The following is a 19,629-nucleotide window of genomic DNA, read 5'->3' as shown; positions in this document are numbered from 1 at the left end:
ATTTTAGCTTATTATAAATATGAAATTTTAACAAAAAAAAGGTACTTATAAGAGTATAAAATATTCACACGACGCCTTTCCCATAATGCAAAACTATCTGAACATTTGGCGCCAGTAATGCATTAAGAAATTGCGCCACACTCGCTTAATATGACTTTTCCTTATTAAGTATTGACCTTAATACGAATTGGTATCAGACATTTGTTATTCAAATTAATCGTTCGCAGATTAATAGGCAGTTAATCGCATGCGCTCGCTTGAGCTAATGATTATCTGGTCCTTATTTCTAATGACCAGGTACTAAATATATTCTGCATATTAATTCATTCAAAATAATGACCAAATTGTTAAAATTATCAATTGAAAAAAATGCAATGTATAAAAGTAAAAATCTGAATAAAATAAATAAAATTGTTTTCTATTTATATTGAAAAACCATATTTTGGTTGGAACAAATGTGACACGAAGACGGAAAAGATAAATGGCGTTATTTTAAAAAAACCTAAAGATTTGAAAAATTCTAATTGGTAAAAAACCTCACTTATAACCATAAATGAATACTGACTTTTAAAAACAGCGATTTGAATAAAGAAAATTATTAGAATAAATCCTTGAATTGCTTCATCGCGAAAGAATTAAAATCGAATTTTTACGCAGTCTTTCTTCACCGCCTTTTAAATAAAACTACCACCTGACACGTGACACCCTAAACCGCTCAGCGCATTTTACACAGTCGCTTTTATTAAGAACATGTCCTTTTAAAAATATAAATGCGTAAAATGTGACGCAGCATAGCATGAGGTACACCTTCGTCATTGCAGCCATCATAGATTCCATTAAAACGTCTGAAAAAAGATTGAGATGAATTGAAGAGTCAAAAATTATTTCTGACTTCAACTTTCTTGAACTTATAAATTATTTCTTTGTTTATATTTTTACACACCATATATTTTCACTGGTTTAAAATTTAAAAATTCATTATCTAATATAATTTATAATTTATATTAAAATTAATATATATTTTTAAAATATTTAATATACATATTTTAAAGGTTGATATAGTATATGGATGCATACAAAATTGAGTAAAGTTAAAAAAGTGAATTTTTAGCGAAAATTTAAGAAAAATATCTGCAATTATCTGTTTTATTTTACTTTTTAAAAGAAAAAAAATTATGTTAAAAAGATTGTTTCCAAGCAATAAGCCTCGATTTCAACCATCGTTTGCGATTTCGTCTTAGTTTACACTTGGCCTACAATTAAAAAGAACCCTTGTTTGAGTTTGAGTTAAGTTAAAACACAGTCGAAAACCAATATCATTTGTAGAGAATTTTTCTTCAATTATCCCGTCTTGATGTACTTATAAAGGAATCATCAGAAATTATCTTGCAATTTTGCATTCCTTTATCTGCGCATGGATTTTCTTCGAGTTTTACAAAGACACGTCCCATGATGCAATGTCAAAGCGAATTAAATGTTCGATAAAAAGTTTAAGCCAAAAAAAATTTAGAAATTAAATTTTAGTTAATTAGAGTTTAAAAATAATTTCAATTTTCCTTTCTCTCCATTACAACGCAATTTGAGATATGTAAATTTAAAAAAAAAAGAATTCAAATTACCTGTTCATCGTCGCAATTCTCTTGTGTGTGGCCAAAAGCTGAAATATTTTAAAAATTTCAATATTAAAGAACAACACACAAAAACGCGCCGGGAACAACGAAAGTTTTATCAAAACAAAGACGTCAAAACCACCCGGCAAGTCAATACCTTTGGTTTATTTTGTCGTTAGTGCGACAAGATAAACCAAAGATGAAATTGGGTGAAACCCATTTGATTCGGTACACAGAGCGCATGATATAAATGATCAAAATTTCACCACGTAGAAATTATATTATGTAACTTAAAAAGATTGCAAAAATTTCCCGGTTTCAATTAAAGAATTGATAAAAGCAAAGCTATAAATATTCAAGAAAAATGAAAGAGTTTTCGCAACTCACATTCACATATTACACAATATGGTCTTTCGTCTGTCCTTGATCCACGATGTTGTACGCCACCGTAACTGTCGTCGGTTTGTGTCGGACAATCTTCGGTGTCATGAACATCAAACACATCACAAATGTCACAAAACGGGCGCATGCGCATGTTCGGTTTTATCGGACTCCTTAAGAAATGAATAAGTTTTTGATCAACTTTATACATTCTCTTAAAATACTTTAACGCCATTTTTATTTGTTATTGAGAGCGATTGTGGGGCTATCGCATATACTAACATCTCTATATCAACCAAATACGAAGAAAGAAATGTATATGTAAATACATCAACATACTTACATTGTAATATTGTGGTTGCTATCATCGCTCAGCACGTCATCACCGTATGACAATATTTTAATCTTCTCTTCTTGGTCCTTATTTTTTTTCTGGTAACAAAAAACAAAAAAAATTTTATAATGAAGTTTACACATCTGAGAGAGAAATAGAAAAATAAGAAAATAATTTGGGAGAAATAAGAGAGAAAAATATTTTGTTAAAGAAACCATCGATTACCTGCAAGTCTACGATAATTGAATTCAAAAATCCAATCTGTAATTAAAAAAAAAAGATAAATGAAATTTGCTTTTGACAAACAAAAACTCTTTTACCCATACAAAAAAAGTAAAAAAAAAGCAAAAACCTCAGCTTCTTTTTCGTTTTTTGATTTCGTAACGTGTTCAAGAAGAACTCTTAGATCTTCTGAATGCTTTGATGAATCTGGAAAAAAATTAAGTATTTTAGCAGATAGCTATAAAATCACAACATCCAATCATAAGTGATTTCTTAAGCAATATTCTCTGGATGAACTTTGAACTCACCACATTTAGTTGCTGTGTTATCGTTTAACTTTGCTGTCAATGAAGCATTGGCTCCCTCAAGAACTTCAACCTTAAAAACAAAGATTTAAAAAAGATAATTCTTTTTTTAAATACAGCAAAACATCGAAGCTTAAAAAAAAAACGAAAACTCAAAAATGATAATTACTCAGGAGTAAAAAAAAAACAAAAATTAATAAAGTGACTTGCATCTGTAAATTTGTAGATTTACAGATGCAAGTCACTGATGTGCTCAGTTGTGTGTTGACAAAGGTTTGGTACAATTCAGCAATAAAATTAAGATGGTAACGTTTGACTTATGTTGCTTTAGTCTGCCAGCCTTAAAACTACCCATCTGATGAACGTTTAAACTAGGATGAGAAAAATATTTTAAACCTTTACTTTATTTTAATTGAACAATCTCTTACTTGTTTGCGCAAAGTTTCTATTTCATTTTCCACAGCAGCTGTTTTTTTATGACGGTCAGTATCTAATGCAGTTCGCAAAGTTTGTTCTCTTTCAAGAGCTTGTTTTAGCTGATCACGCAGCAGAACAGCTTCTTTTTTCTGCTCTGCTTCTTGTTCACACTTCTACTTGAAAATTTTTTTATTAAATCAATATAATTATTAACATTATTATAAATAACAATTAAAGTATACTAGAAAATACTGATTTTTCACAACTAGTTCCTTTAACTTATTATTGCCTGAGGAATGCAAAATTAAGTTTACCTTTAGCAAAATGCTTTACAAGAAATATTGTCTTAAGGAAATGAAAAATGATATAATCCACTCATTTTAAAAAAAAAAAAAAAAAAAAAAAAAAAAAAAGAGAAGAATTGCAAAAATTTATTGTTTCTACCTGACATAAATCTGCTTGCAATTTATCTTGTTCTTTAACCAATTCAAGTTGCCTTCTTGTCATATCTTCATATTCTTTTTCTACTTTCTTTAGATTGTTATGAGCAATATTTAATTGTTCTTTCAAAGATTGACTAAAAGTAAGAAATTTCTAAGAGGTTAAGTTAAAATCAAATGAATAAACATAAAAGCAGAATCAATGAATTTCTTTAAAATTTATTTTTTGCGATTTTTTATATACAGGAGTGTGCAAAAGTTTATAAACACCGGGATTTTAATGGGATGTCTCTCAGTACTGCAATATTTTCTTTTTCAATTAGAAATATCTTAACAAAGCATGAAGAAAACATTTCCATAAAAGTTATGCTGATTTTTTTTGTTGACAAACAAATGCATAACTACAAATGAGGCACATATTATAAATTAATGAATCGAGTATATACCTTTGTTTTGAATTACAGTTTATGTGCTGCTATGTAAAAAGACAATGAAAAGAAAACCAGAAGGCAAAAAAGATTAAATCAAAAAGATTAAGAAAGTGAAAAAGAAATGTGAAAGAGATGTTAAAGTATTGAAGTCAACAAACGAAAAATAGAGTTGTTTACGGTTTTGTTTGATATCTTTTAGAAGATTTAAAACCAGCTCACTTCCAGAAAGGTGCACTAAATTTTTAGACTCAAAACTACTTTAAGTCTGACTGATATTACTTCAAATCTTTGAAAACTTAGATAAAGCTTTAATTTATTTTGTGTTATGCATTTTAAGATATCATTTGAAAATGATTGATAGTTTATGTGAAGAATTTTCTAAAGTTAAGGGGGGCATTGCATGCTCAAAGTAACTTTTTAAAATCTAAGTTTTATCTGCAAAATTCCTACACAGAGCTTTACTCAAACATTTGATACTACTTCTCCAGTTAGAAAGATGACATTAGACAAACCAGACCAGCTAAAGATGCAAAGGAAGATATTGCCTTGTTTCAAGCTTTCAAAAATGGTTAAAAACTGGAAGAATTGGTGTGACATATAATGTGCTGGATTTAAGTGCGAAGAGAGAAAAAGCAAGAATGAAAACGAAACAGGTTTTATTGATAAACATTTGATAAATAAAAAGAAAAACCAATGATGAAGAAACATTTCCATTGGTTGGTTGTAGCAGTCACTCAGCTAAAGAATCTCTAGTCACTGAAATTCTTAAAAAGATCTTAAGGGAGTCGCAACTAGCAGGCAGGAGGATAGAACTTATTTGAAGACAGCAATGCTGTTGAGCAAGGAATCAAATTATGTTTAAAACAAACACAGTTATAAAATGTATTAAAAAACTCTGTTACATTAAATATACCAAATGTTCAGTTCATTTTAGGACGAGGCAATACAAAACAAAATTTGAGAGGTTGTTGAAACTTATTTAAAAATTATTGGTAACTTGAATAAGTAGCAGTTTTTTGACTTTGCATTCTCTGACTTGTTTCATTACAAAAACTAACTTTTTGTAAACTAACTTTTTGTACAACACCTGAATTATATGTAATAATGATTTATGCTATAGAAATAAAATATAGTTTTATTGATTATAAAAAAAAAAAAAAAAAAAAAAAAAAAAAAAAAAAAAAAAAAAAAAAAAAAAAAAAAAAAGGATTATGCAACATTTTTAACTGATACCAAATATCATTTTTGATGCAATATACCTCTACCTTCCTTACAGGTTTGATATTTTGTTATGGTTATAGTTTAGTGTAAAAATGCAAATTTACAAAAACTCAGAAACATCTCAAAATCCTTCTTTTTTTAAATAACACTTTTAACATGTTAAGGAAACATTTTTCATGAAATCAAAATTTTCTAACTCTTTTTTGTTTTAGCCGGCCCTACTGCTCATTTTCTATTGCACAATAGAACAATTAACATATATCAAGGGGTTGCTATGATTTAAAAGTTCTTTTATCTTCAGCGCCAATATCTATTTTATATAACCAAAATCTTGAAATTTATAGTTACACTGTAGCAACTACACAACAACCTATTAAAATGTCTGTAACTAAATTTCTAGCAAAGCCCTGACAAATCTCCACTGTCAAATTCATAGCAAACCTTGAAGAATGTCAAGTTCACTTAGAACTTTTACCTAAAGATACTATAAGAACTTATAAGGCCAGTTATATGGAACATAAAAAAATCATGTAAAGGGAAGAAATTTGGAACTAATAAAACATACAGTTGGGCTTCAAGCATAATTGTAGATGAAGAACCATCTGTCATTTGCTTGCGAAGAAGTAGTAATTCTTCTTTATGAACTTTTGATGACTCAGAACATACTTGAGCCTAAAATGCAACAAAAATTTTAAAAAGGTTATTGACTTTTTTTTTTTAACAGTTTGTAATGCTTGAATATTTCTAAAGAATCAAAGAATTTTAAACATGCAATTAACCCTCCTTTTTGTCTTCAATCCTCTATTAATGTTTTCATATAATCTATTTTTACATTACATATTATACATTATTATACATTTGATATATAACAAATGTTAAGAATTTAGTAAGAGTCTTACTTCTTCCCTTAATTTTTTTGCCTCAGTAAAAAGTTTGCTTTTTTCACATTCTAGTATTTCTTTCTCTGCTTGTAAACTTTGCTTTGTTTGAGTTAACTCTTCCACTTTAATACGTAACTCTTCGTTAAGCTTTAACAACGCATCCTGATTTTTTAAAGCTTCTTTGGTTTCTAACTTTGAGCAATTAATTTTAAGTTCCAAATCCTCATGTTGAGAACTTAATTTGTTCAGCTGGAAAAGGGTACTTTCATGAATATCTTCTGCTGCTTTTACCTTATGCTGTAAGCACTCAATCTCTGAAGTTAACCTTTGAATTTCATTGTCTTTAGAAATCAACAACTTCTTTGAATTGTCTAGTTCAATCTTAAAACAAAAAGTAAATTCAACAATTCACTGATGAAATGATTTTGAGATATTTATAACAAGAAAAACAAAAAGTTTCCATAACAACCAAAATGCGCTTCATAACTAACATTAAAATAAAACATCAAATTAAACACATAAGAAATTAAAAAACATACTGAATATACAGTACAGTAACAAGTATACAGTGGAAATGTGATTTCGTTAAAATGAAACTAGAAAAAATTAACTAGAAAATTTAAGTTTTATTGCTGAAAAAATGTGTTTTTAAAACCTGTATTCTTGAGCTAATGGTTCCTCCTTCTGTAATTTTCGTCCTAAGTCCTTCGCTCTCTTGTGTTAATAACGTTATTTGTAAATGCTTTGATGTATTATCATCTTTTAAAGTACTTATATACTCCTTTGATTTCTGAAGCTCCTAAACAGAAGCTCCTCAATTGAAATTCTTGAGAAAAAAACAATCATAACATTCTCTTGATGAGAGAAAAACGGATAAGAAAATTGTAAACCTCTCTGAAATATTTTTTCTTACAATTTGCTCGTTTTTTAAACTTTGCTCAATTTCTTCATTCTTGGTTTTCAACTTTTTGAAGTGTTCTTCCTAAATAAGATGCTCTTTGATTAGGATTAACTTAACAGAAATAATTATTAGTTGAAAGCTTTAGACTTTGAAACTATTGACAGAATTAAAGTTTACCATGATACTTATTGACTCTCTTAACTTCTTCACTTCCTCACTCTTCTCTTTTTCATAAACTTGTTTTTCTTTGATCATTTTATCCTATTAGAAATGTGTAAACTTAAAAAAAATTAAATACATTATTTTTTATAAAACTATATTTTCATAAACAAAAGTTACTTAGGCAATGGATTCGTTTTATTTCTAAATACTTATTTCAAACATCCAACAAAATTTAAAAGCAACAAAATAATAATAATCAAGACCTGCATGTTTTTCATTTCCATAACTTGTTTATGATTCTCAGCAGTCATAGTTGCAAGTTTGTCTTGCAAACCAGCAATCTCTCTAGAAAATTGAATTAAAAAAATGTAAAGAAAATATAAAGAAAATGCAAAGAAAATGTAAATAAACCATTGTTAACCATGGTCATAATCAATTGGCAGCTAATAACTGAGTTATTGATAGAATTTTAAAATTATGTTTTTGCTGAATAGATTTTTAAATCAGACTTCATTAAGCTCCCACTGACCCATTTTTTAGCTGAATTTGTTGATTGTGGTACATAAGTTGTTGTGCATTGTCCCCAGAGTTCTTTGAAACCTTGAGGATTTCTTCTTCCTACCAACAATAGAAAAGTTTGGTTTTATAAGCATGACCAAAATGAGAATGCAATGCAACATAAAAGAAGAAATTGAAAAAGTTAAAATAAATTGCAACTAATTTTCTACACACCAGCTTTTTTTTATCTTCAATGTGCTGGTCAATGCGGCATTCAGCAACTTCTAACCTTGCTTTTATATCTGAGTGAAACAGTTTCTGATACAAACCTTGTTACAAAAAAAGTATCATAAAAGTATAAAAACTTGCATACTAAAAGAATCAAAAGTTACCCAAATGCTCTTTGCGAAGTGTTTCATTAGATGTAGTAACAGATTGAACCTCAATTCTTTTACTTTCCAACTCTTTGTTTAAATCTGTTTAATTTTTTTAAAAAAAAAATTAGTGCTTTAAGTTAAAATAAACTTAAAAAAAAACAAGGTGAAGCAAGGGACTAAGATAACAGATAGTTTCAAATTTTGAGCAAAAAATAAATAAAACAAAAAAAGTCACCATAAATTTGTTTATTAAGAGCTCCTTTTGATTCTAAGGTGATGCTTAGCTCCTCACGCTAAAAACAAATACACTATAAATACACTATAAATACTTTTTCTTATTATTTACCATAAACCTATCCCATCAATATTAACATTTTTTATTACCAGTCATAAAAAAAAAACTACAAAAGAATCTCTCAGTAATCATGAAAACATAAATGGAACTCTACTTGACTTACTAGCTGACCAACTTGGATTTCTAAACTAGAAACTTTTGCATCCTTTTCGTTATTCATCGCATTGAGCTTCCCAATTTGATTTTCTAACAACTTTATATGATCTTTAAGCTCAGAATTCTGTTTCTCTCTCTCAAGAAGCCTGTTATCAAAATCCTGTTGCAACTTGTCCCTTTGCTTGTCAACTTCTAACATTGACATTTGCATACTACGTAATTCTTGAGACTGTCTCTTTAAGTTTGTAACCTCATTAACTAAAGATGTCTCATTTAACTAAAAAAAAAGGAAATAGAAATATTTTATAAACTTTTTTCATTATAACCCAGGGCTGAGATTAAATAAACAGAGTTGAAGTTGTTAAAACAATAAAAGATAAACTTGTTACTTTTGTAACTTGCAAAAGTTCTCGAAGTTTTTCAACTTCTTGGTTTTTTCCATGCAGTTGCATGTCTTTCTCATCCAGCTTAAATGTTTCTTCTTCGCACAAATGCTTACATTTTTCCAACTCAAACTGCAAGTTTTGCAACTCCTTCTCCTTTTCATTAAGTTTATTCTCAAGACCAATGACTTTGTCCAGTTCATAACACGTAGAAATCTATAGTAGGATATTAATGTAACCAAAACAATTTTTGAAATAAACAAAGTTACCTTTAAAATACAAATATACAAATGATGCATAAACAAATATGTAAAAATATTCAAATAACTACATGTTTAAAAAAATAAATACTTAAGTAAAATAACAATAAAATACCATAAATAAATGCATCAGTGATGAAAGTATTGATAGCATTGTTGTAAGCAAAATAAAATCACCTTTTTTTCATCAGCAACTACAGCGAGTTCTTCCAGCTGAAAACGCAAATCCTCAATTTTACTAAAATTCAGAAAAAAGAAACAATTTTTACCACTTTAAGTAAATTTTTTTTCTTCATTTTTTGCATTTAGAATTGGAACTAAGTGTGATTTTAATTCTGTTATTATTAATTTTCAAAAAACATGTAATGAACTTACTGCTTGTATTCATTCAACTCATTTTGCATCTCAAGCTTTTCCCTGTCATTTTGGCTCACTTGATTTTGTAAACGGAAAGTAGACTCTTGCTCATGAAGGATCTAAATTAAGGTTTTTGAAAGTCATTACAGAAATAATTTTATTAGTAAGTTATTATCTTAAAGAGCCAGCATCCTGCTCCAAATTCTATATGCATCACTGATAACCTGGGAGATTATTTGAAATAATCTCATCATTTTGTTTAGGTATAACTCTACATTTCAAAGTTAACATATTAAATAATTTTGGAAATAACCTTTGTAGATGTTTTTTCTTTATCTGCCTTTAGATTCTGCAGCTCATTTTCTTTGTTGTTAAGTTGACTCTTATAATTAAAAAGATTTAGTTCAAAAAAGAGAAAAAAGTGTTCACAAACACGTGAAACAAATAAAACACATGCATGCAATATTTACATAAAACAAAAAATAAAAAAGATTTTGACATTTTGTACAGACAAATTTTAAGTTCAGTTAAAAATCTTATTTGGATACAATTGTATTTTTTACTTGTAAAGCAATTAACTTTTTCTCCAATTCTTTCATATGATCATTGTCAACAAAACTGGGTTCTAAATGTATTTTTTCAGGTGACATGTCCTTATTATTACTAAGGTTATTATACTCGACCAGGGGTTCAACATGATGATGCAGCGTCTAAATTTTAATGCACATAGTTATTTAAATCAAAAAACATTTTTAAATTTTGAAAATGTAATTTAAAAAATATTTTTGTTCTTCATATTTATGTTAGTTTACATTTTGTTTATATTTATAAAATATTCAAAACACAATAAACTAAAAAATGTTAAAATGGGTGTTATTTGAATTGAGTCTGATACAGCCAGTGATAGAAATTTTGTTAAAACTGCTAATAATAAGTTAAATTTTAAATAAACCATTAAATACATTTACACTACAGTGATCAAGTTTCATAGGAACTGGATTTTTTTTAACTTTAAGTAGAATATTTTTATAACACGCACTTTTATAATATCTGTGGCAAAGAAAGCGTAAACAAGTTTGTAAACAATTTCATTAAAAAAAAAAGTTGAAAACTTTTTTCAAAGTGTCCTTTTTTAACTTTAAAAAAAACTTTAAAGTTAGAAAGAGAATTCTAAATATTCAAAAAAAAACCGATGATGCAAGCAATTCAGTAAAAAAAAATGGACAGAATTTTTGTGTCCCTGATCTTTTTGGATGGACAGTTAAAAAGTTGGTAAGAAAGTTGGATGCATACCTCTATTGAATCATTTGGTGGAATTTTGCTTACTGCAGAGGTTGTGATTGGTTTGAGAGAAGATATTTTAAAATCTTTCTTTCCTTCATCCTGCTGTGGTATCATGTTAGAACCTGACCAAATTTTTTCTTCTCCTGAAGACATTTTGTTAGAACTTGATTTAATCTTATGAACTTTTTGCAGTTGAGCAAATATTCCATGCTTTGGTTCACACTGAAAATATCTATTAAAAATGAAGAACTGAGCTAAAATAAGAGTTACTACTAGTTATAAAATCTAAAAGAAAATTTTATGTTTAAAAAAAAGATTTATAAAACACAAACAAAAAGACAAAGAAGATTAATTTTAACTCATAACAAATGATGGAGTTATTTTTTTTTTAATTAGTTTTTTCTTTTTTTTTTAACTGTAAAATATTAAAACTGCTTCTTCATGACAATTACAGGAATAGAAGTTTCATTTTTAAACAGCAAAAGATGACAATGTTACTTTACAAAACCATATTTACCTTTTACTTTTTGTTTCACTGATTTTAGTTTCTTTTCTCTTATTATTAATAATAATCCAGGAAGCACGTTTAGAAACCTTTGGAAAGTCTGAGTTGTGCTCCGTTGTTGAACTCATTATAAGATTTCCTTATTTCCTTCAATAATTTACAAAACTTTATTTTACTTGTGTGATAATATCACCACTTGTAGAGATGATATGAAAAATTACAAGTTTTTCTCTCAGTTAAGCCTCCCTTCAATACAAGCCTTTGATATATTTATGTGTGATCAACAAATGAATAATGAAGATGATGATGAATAGATTAAGTAAAAGAATTTGTAAACAACATTTGAAAAAATATATATTTACTTAATTTAAATGTACACCAGTTGAAGAATATAAAATTATTTATTAAAGACTAGCAACAACTTCAATGTTATTTTATAGATTTAGCTTTCAATAATGAAGATATTTGAAATGATAAGATATTTAAAAATTTTGAAGCCTGCTTTTGAAATTTTTGAAATTTGCTTTTGAAAATTTTTTCCCACAGAAAATTTAAAATATATTACTATTGAAACATCACATACGTAGATTTTTATATAAATTATATTATTAAATCTCAAAATTTAACTTACCGAGTACCAGCTACAGCTCCATCATTTTTTCCATTTGGTTCTCTTAACTCTACACCACACCATGTGCCTTTTGCAAATCCTGTTAGTCCAATATACTGAAGGATACCCTCTTGAGTTCCAATACCCATTGATATTTCAACATGATCACCTATAACCAGGTTCCCCACAACATTTTCAGCATCAGAATCAATGCTATTTGTGATGTTTGTAGAAACAACGCTTGTTGTTTCAAAGTCTTTTTCTGTAAGTTTTTCTAATTTTTCTTCTTTCACAAAAACACCTCTTAATGGTGGACATGAAAAATATCGAACACCAGCTACAGAACCATCATTTTTGCCAGAATCATCATCAAGAACTACCCCAGCCCAACACCCTTTAGCAAAACGGGTTTCCCCAATAAATAATAACTTTCCTTTCTTATTAGTACCCTTTATCCCTACATCATCCCCAATAGTAAAATTATCAGAAATACCACTTATTGCATTTCGAGTCCCTTTTGCAGCAATATTACGCTCTGATACTCGTTGCTCTGCTACTGTTTTTGGTGTAGACTTAGGATTAATTGGAACAATAGAACCTCTAGGTGTAGCAGGTGTGTTTATTTTGTTAGTAATAGTTGGTCTTCCTTTTATTTCAGAACTCTCTCTTTTAATAGCAGGTGCTGAATCAGGTTTCATTTGAGGTAAAGATATCTCTCTCTTAAACAATGGAAGCTTAGAGCCAGATACTTCTCTAAGATAACCAGGTTTCAAAGGAGTATCAGCTGGTGTTGCTGAACTTGGCCGCTCAAGGGTTTCATTTTTTAAACCTGGTTTAACTAACACTGTTGGAGTTTTCAGTCTTGAAGAGGGTGTAACACTACTCATTTTAGAAGTTTTATGTTTATCACTACTACCCCAAGGTAAGAAACTTCCTCGAGAACTGGGTCTGGAGGGTGAATTTTCAAATGGCCCAAGCAATCCACCTGATAACTGTCTAAATAAATAGATAAAATTATTATTAACTAAGCTAAGTTGTATGTTTATCTATTCAGCTTGTTACATATATTCATACAGTTGATTGTATTAAATGCAGTTTTAACACAAACACACTAAGGTATACTGTTATCAAGACAATAAAACTGAGCACAGAAATTTAAAAACCTTGATATTGAAAGTTTCCACATCTATTTCTTAAAGAATTAAACACAAAAAATGGAAAAGTATCACAAGTTTTTAACCATAAAAAGCTTTTCAAATAGCCTGACATCATCAGAACATCAGGATTTATTTATCAAGTTCAGTAGATCATTAAAAATCCTTGAAAATATTTTCTTGTTTCAACAAGAATGTAAACTCAAGGATTGTGTAAAGCATGGAAAGATGGTTGAAAATGTTCATGATTGCCCTTAAAATTTTGCCTTTAAACTCTTCAGATTTCAATCAATCAGCCTATTATGTGAAGGGGATTTTTAAGAAACTCTCTTTAAAGGCTCAAGTTAAAGCAATGGGTCATTCTGTTTTGGCATGTAGACAATGTAGCTCTCACATGGAAACTAAAAATGGCTTTATTGAAAAGCAATATTGAAAAGGTTCATTTTTATTCAAAAAAAGTTTCTCAAATGAAGTATTTATTACAATATTTATCTATGTTCTCAAATACCCTATATATTACATACAATGTAACATTTAGACCAGACTATTGAAGGAACTAATCTGACACAAGAATAGATCAACTGACTGATCGATTTTCAAGTTTGACTCTATAAATCACTTATTGTTTGTGGTCAAGCACATCATTCAATGAAAAAATTAAACTTCACAGCTTCTCCCATAATAAATTTTTAGATCTTTCTTACGGTGTTTTATCAAACCATCTTGTGTGTTCTATCAATATCTGATCAAAATTACTAATAAATTGATCAATAAAATAAAACACATATTAAATGCTTTAAACTATCTAAAGTAAGTATGATAAATAATTCTTATAACTAATAAACTTAGCATCCATGCTGCGTTTTTGTTTTTAATGCAAAAAGATTCACTGATTTATTTTGATATCTATGCATCTAACTACAACTGAAATTATAGTATATACACTAATATTCGCATGGTGTATTACAATCATCACTCAAGATTAATGTTACATAAGGGACGGGATAAAGATGTGAGGCTGATGAGGTTTAAAAAAGTTTTTATAACTTTGTATTTAATTCAATTTATTGTTATCCAGTCATCAGTTGTGAATGGGGACGTCCTTGATCTCAGTTAATTATTTTCGAATTCCGTAAGTTTATACAAAAAAATTTGATTCATTCTGTCTTGCGCTCCACTAATACACTGATTTATTTTGTCAAAGAATTAACAATGAACAAGCATAAAGCCTCATTTTGTTTGACTTGTAACAGCATTTTATGATGAAATCCTGACTAAATAATTAAATTAATTATAGTTATTTGTTAATATATTGTTTTAACTATTGTAGTAACATAAGATTGCAAAAAATCGTTACATCAGTTCATACAACAATAGTTGTTAAAATGCATACTTTATCTGAATAACAAAACGTTCAATTTTAATATAATGCTATGAAAAAAAATCTGTCTCACAAGGAATCGTATTTTAATAAAATGCTACGATAAAAAATCCGTCTCACACAGAATTGTATTTAACTCGATTTTATTTCAGTGATCATTTAGCTTATCAACAATTATGACATCACCCTTTTAAAGTTTCTGTTGACTTGTTGACTTATTGTGTTATGAAATTGCTGCGTTTGCGGAGATTTCCTGAATCCAATATAATTGACACATTTTTTGATATAAAAATTATTATCCACTAGAGTTTCAATTATATTCTTATATAGGGCAGCTACAGTCCTATAAATAGAAAATAAACACTTTATTAAAAAAAGTTCCTTTAAAAACATCATTTTTATTTTTCTGAAATGCTTCATCCTTCTAAAACATGGACCAATAATTAATGACCATTAATTAAAGTTTAAACGCGTTAACTATCTGTGTCAGTTTTACTTTCGTTCGTGTTTCGCTTTAGTTTTCTGTAAGCGTAAAAGTTTCTTTCCTTCCACTTTGATCGTTCTCATATCGATTTTGTTCGATCGTCATCTTGTCAATTTTGTTTGATTTCTCAATTTTTTAAGTTTGATATCTAACAGTTTTGAACCCGTTGAAATCAGAAATTTTGGAAAAAATACATTACAGAAAAATTTTTTCCGGAACTTCGTTAAGGTTAGAATTTAAGTTAGGGTGAAGTTAAGTAGGAACCAGTGCTGTCAAGTTTGACATGTTTATCTTTTAAACCACAAATTTATGTTCCAAAACATTAGCTAGTTGATACGGGTTTCTCGGGGTTAAAGTTTGTGCAGTTTAACAGAAGTTATTTATCATTTCTACATTGAAGTGCAATATCTTGGTATTGCACTTCAATGTAGAAGTATGATTTGTTTTACAGCGATCCTTGAGAGTTTATTAAATTTGAAAAACGTATCAACTAGTCCCGGTCTCCCTACTGTTTTTCCATTCTCGAAATATTCATTTTACCAAATCGTCAGGTTAGAATTATTTTGTTCTATCTCCAATTTTAAACGTTGGGAGAAAATGAATTGTTGATTTTACTAAGTAATGCTTACTTTTAAAATGCATTTTATTTTTAAAATTATTTTTCTAAATAGTTTCTTTAGATATAAATTATTTGAATAAGTTGTTATTTCCAAAAAAAGTAATAGTAAAATTTTAAGTAATTTTTACTTACAGAAAAATTCAAAAACTTTCTTTCAACGTTTAAAATGGGAGATAGAACAAAATAATTCTAACCTGACGAAGTATCATCGATTATCATTAAATTTTTTTCTAATAAAATGGAAAGAAACACTTTTAAAGAAGGACTACTGGGGTCCAACTTCCTACGAAGTATGTTCAACTAATACTATATTGCCTAACATCACAAAGACAAATCGATTTGCTCGAAGATGACGATGAATAGTTGTTGATTGTAATCAAATGAGACTATTTTTACAAAAAAATCTTACGCATCTTGTTTAATCAAAACGTGTACAAAACAAAGTCTGATATAGTTTTTAAAGATACTCGACCTATTGGAAATAACTTATGAAAATTCGTATCAATTCTTCCTGAATAAGATTAAAACTTAAAAGATGGTCACAGATCAATATAAGATTACGCTCTTCCAAAACATAAAAATAGAAGCATGTAAATCCTAAATTAATAACTTTGTAAATTAATGTTGCTGTAATAATGAACGGACGGACGAAGGTCCGTACTGCCAAAGTTCAATCTATGACCCAAACGAACTCAAGTCACAAAAGAAGAAGCATCTTATCAATTTATCGAGGTTTTTGTTTGCGCTATTTTAAAGCAATATTTCTTTGTAAAAAGTAGTTTTGATGGACTAATAATAATGATAACGCATATCTAAAATAAGAAAGTTACAACGAGTTACACTTAAATAAACCGATTCGGTGAACTGCGCTGTCCAGCCAGTGTGGCCTCTTTTTACATGCTCCGCACCACAAAAGTATTTTTGGTATTTTAAATATCCGTAACGGTACTTAAGCCTTTATCTGATGTTTAAATTTAGTTTTTGTTTTGACATAAAACATTCCAAAATGAATAATGCTTATAAATGGATTTAAAAATGGATTTGTAAAAAAAAAAAAAAATTAAAGTGCCTCTCGTTTTTTTTATAATACTTCAAAATAGCCCACAACAAACAAAACTCTGATCTGTAAGAATCATAAGAACTTTTTGAGCTAATCGGTTTTTTTAGCTACAAAAACGAGGGAAAAAATACCTGTAACTGCTATACTGCGGCATAGACTGCGTAGAAAGATCACTTGCATCGCTCCCATCAGAACCGACACTACCTTGACGTCGTCGGGGCTGGGCATTTTTCACCTCTAACAAATGACGAATGTCGTTCTTGTGTTTAAGTCTAAAATATTCCATTTGTTTTTAAAGCCATTTGAAAAATAAAAGAGCATTTGTTTTACATTAAAAAAATTTTGAAGCTCGAATAGCCGCGCACACTCATAAAATATTAATTTTTAGATAAAACGCACTTTGACCTGGCTTTGAAAGCGTTATGAAAACGCCAAATACATGTGCAACTTGCTATATATACGAATGCAAATTTTTAAAAAAAAAGTTCTATGAATTAACATTAATAATGTAAACTACAAGATAAACTTTGTAACTTTGTTTGTGTATTAGATTGAGAAGTATACACTAAAACTTTTTAAATGTCTTTGTTTATATATGGTTTCGCTAATTAAAATATTTAAAATAAAAATAAAAATAAAAAGAACTTTTTTTTTCATCAATTAAATGAGACGAGTTTTTTTTTTTATCTTTTTTTTTTTTCTTTTAATGCTAAATTTCCCGCTCCGAATGATTTGTAAAAAAAGGCGCGAATCGAGGTAAATTTTTATGACTCATCTTAGCAAAGCTCCATAAAAAATGATTTCAACATCTATTCAACTTTCCCTAATTAATTTTTTTTTTCTTTCTTTCTCCCGCAATTTTTTTTCACTAGATAAATAGAAACGTTGAAAAATAATAATAAAAAAAAAAGTAATAGTAAAAACGTTGTTAGTAATTAAAAAAAATCAAAATTCGAACGAAGGAAAATAAAATTTAATTCAGAGAGATTTAATGATTACCTTTTCATCTCAGTCGAAGATCAAGACTAAAATAAAGAAAAAATAAGTTCTGAATTAAAAAAAAAATCTGAATGAATGAAAATTATCTGACCAAATGAGTTTCTGAATGTAGGTTGCTGAACAAAAGTTCTGCACAAAATGGTGGAACTGTTACGATCGTTTCTCATTTTTTCAACAGCATGTTTAACTGTTTAAAGACAACTGTGCAGTTGTCAGAGGAGACAACCCAGTTAAAATTAAGATTCACTAATGGTTTTTAGAAGATTAGGAAGTTCATACAAATTGTAAAAAGAACATGATTCATCTGCTATTGTCAAATTAGCAGAACAAACGACGTTTGAAAATTAAAATGTCCGTGTTAAGTTGGCGAGTGTGGCTAAATGCTTAAGCAGGATTTTTGTTGCGGCATTTTTTTTAAGGCCAGGATGAGGGGGTTTAACTTAGTATAATCACGCTCAGCGAACAAATAAATACTGAAGAACTTTTTTTTTTTTTTTTTTTTTTTATCTTACTTTTAAGGTCAGATGTTTAGCTACTGGGCAAAATTGAAGAATCAACGCCGCAAATTTAAAAATAAAGTAGGAAGCTTTTCAAAAGACCGACGTTTTTAAAAAGATTTCTTTTTAGCTAACCAGTCAAGAAAAACAGTCCAATACACCGTTTACACAAACGATAAAGCACGATTTAACCATAATATTTTAATTCAAAGATAACGATCAGCGTTTTATCAATTGCACTTAACTGCGTGAAATTCTTTCTGCGTTTATACCGCGTTGATCAAAACCTGTAAATCTCATCGAATTCTTCCGTGAAACAAGTTTTCAATAAAAATTTTACGTAAGTGAACAATTTTATCTCTTTTCAGTTGCAAATAGAAACCTTCTTGTTACGACATCACTGAATAAAGCACAGAATCAACACTCTTTTTTACGTATTCCGAAGAAAAATAAGACTGTATTTATAAACAGTGAAAAAAGGAAATAAAAAAAAAATGTACCAAGACACTTAGCTTGAATTTAAGAAAAGCGCATAATATTTTGATTTCTTTCTTTCTTTCTTTCTTTTTTTTTTTTTTTTAACTTCTAAAATAGGATTAAAAAAAAAAAAAAAAAAAAAAAAAAAAAAACATCGTCTGCTCTTGTCTTGACGATTGGATTGAGTTATTTTGCGATTAGCGTTTTACGCAATCGCTACCTAAACGTTTTACGTAACGACAGCTTTTTCTGTTTAACAAAGAGCAGCTTATGATTTGTCTTAGGAGGTTCTTAATCTGATTCACAATCCAAAACAGAAAGCAACAGTGTTGAATTTACCGAAAGAAAAGTCGCATTGGCAGCAAAAATATTGAGCAAGTAAACCGTGTTTATTTTATTGCATTCGCAAAAATAACAAAATGAGCAGTGTTCTGAAATTTGAGTTAATCTGTAGTTCCTGTTAAATTCAAACTAAAAATTAAAGATTTTAAACAGCTTACATGAATACTTTTGTATCAAGACGGTTCCGACCCAATATGTATTACCAACTCTCTGTTAAGACAGCGTATACTTTTTTAACCTAATAAAATATAGAAAAAATTATATACTCAATTCATCATTTTAACTTCCACTCTAACAAGTAATAGAACTATGTACATATTACAGAATTAAAATTGTTCCGCGATTTTTATTCAAACAAGATAGTGTTAATATTGGAAATAGAACAATAACTCTTCAAAAAAAAGTCGCCAGGCTTTGTATAACTAACGCGATGTAAACAGGACATTATGAGAATCAGCGTAGGAGAGAGCGCGTCACATAAATCATACAGCTCTTCATGAGAAAAGCCATTTTGTAAGGTTAACGTCACAAACGCTTTAATAAAATGGTTGACGCGATTACTTCGCGTTTTTTAATATTTAGAACA

At 28.7% G+C, this 19,629-nt stretch overlaps 1 protein-coding gene across 7 annotated transcripts; it reads right to left on the bottom strand.

Annotated features, from left to right (window-relative positions):
- Window positions 1–333: 333 nt before the first annotated feature.
- Window positions 334–19,354, bottom strand: LOC149892773 (uncharacterized). Of its 7 annotated transcripts, none has more exons than XM_090083004.1 (30): window positions 19,202–19,354; window positions 17,728–17,753; window positions 16,860–17,000; window positions 12,052–13,026; window positions 10,925–11,147; window positions 10,195–10,341; window positions 9,945–10,013; window positions 9,650–9,750; window positions 9,452–9,512; window positions 9,021–9,230; window positions 8,639–8,908; window positions 8,416–8,473; window positions 8,196–8,279; window positions 8,038–8,105; window positions 7,835–7,923; window positions 7,569–7,650; window positions 7,321–7,404; window positions 7,156–7,224; window positions 6,898–7,041; window positions 6,261–6,623; window positions 5,927–6,033; window positions 3,714–3,846; window positions 3,281–3,442; window positions 2,856–2,925; window positions 2,678–2,754; window positions 2,551–2,586; window positions 2,335–2,423; window positions 1,998–2,164; window positions 1,620–1,657; window positions 334–845 (listed from the first exon to the last, which is right to left on the bottom strand). In XM_090083004.1, the coding sequence occupies exons 2-30, from the start codon at window positions 17,733–17,735 to the stop codon at window positions 837–839; spliced, it is 4,134 nt and encodes a 1,377-aa protein (XP_089939130.1). In that variant the 5' UTR covers window positions 17,736–17,753; window positions 19,202–19,354; the 3' UTR covers window positions 334–836. The 7 variants fall into 7 exon arrangements, with proteins under 7 accessions (XP_089939130.1, XP_089939123.1, XP_089939113.1 ...); XM_090082987.1 differs by lacking the exon at window positions 334–845 and adding an exon at window positions 1,125–1,253; XM_090082992.1 differs by lacking the exons at window positions 334–845; window positions 19,202–19,354 and adding exons at window positions 1,125–1,253; window positions 18,725–18,843.
- Between the last annotated feature and the right edge of the window lie 275 nt (window positions 19,355–19,629).

The sequence above is a fragment of the Hydra viridissima genome, unplaced genomic scaffold, assembly GCF_058129835.1.
Source record: "Hydra viridissima isolate aposymbiotic clone 2 unplaced genomic scaffold, HvirCarnegie_v1 scaffold_1, whole genome shotgun sequence".
NCBI classification, from domain to species: Eukaryota; Metazoa; Cnidaria; class Hydrozoa; order Anthoathecata; family Hydridae; genus Hydra; species Hydra viridissima.
This window is presented reverse-complemented; position numbering and strand designations above follow the sequence as displayed.

Bases quoted from the DNA above. Each gene is read 5' to 3' on its own strand.
- LOC149892773 (XM_090082982.1), bottom strand. From the start codon at position 17,014: ATGGAATATTTTAGACTTAAACACAAGAACGACATTCGTCATTTGTTA. The intron at 9,513-9,649 runs GTAAGTTCATTA...TCTGAATTTTAG, and splicing joins GAGTTGAATGAATACAAGCA to TAAAATTGAGGATTTGCGTT. The intron at 7,651-7,834 runs GTCAGTGGGAGC...TCAATTTTCTAG, and splicing joins CAAATTCAGCTAAAAAATGG to AGAGATTGCTGGTTTGCAAG.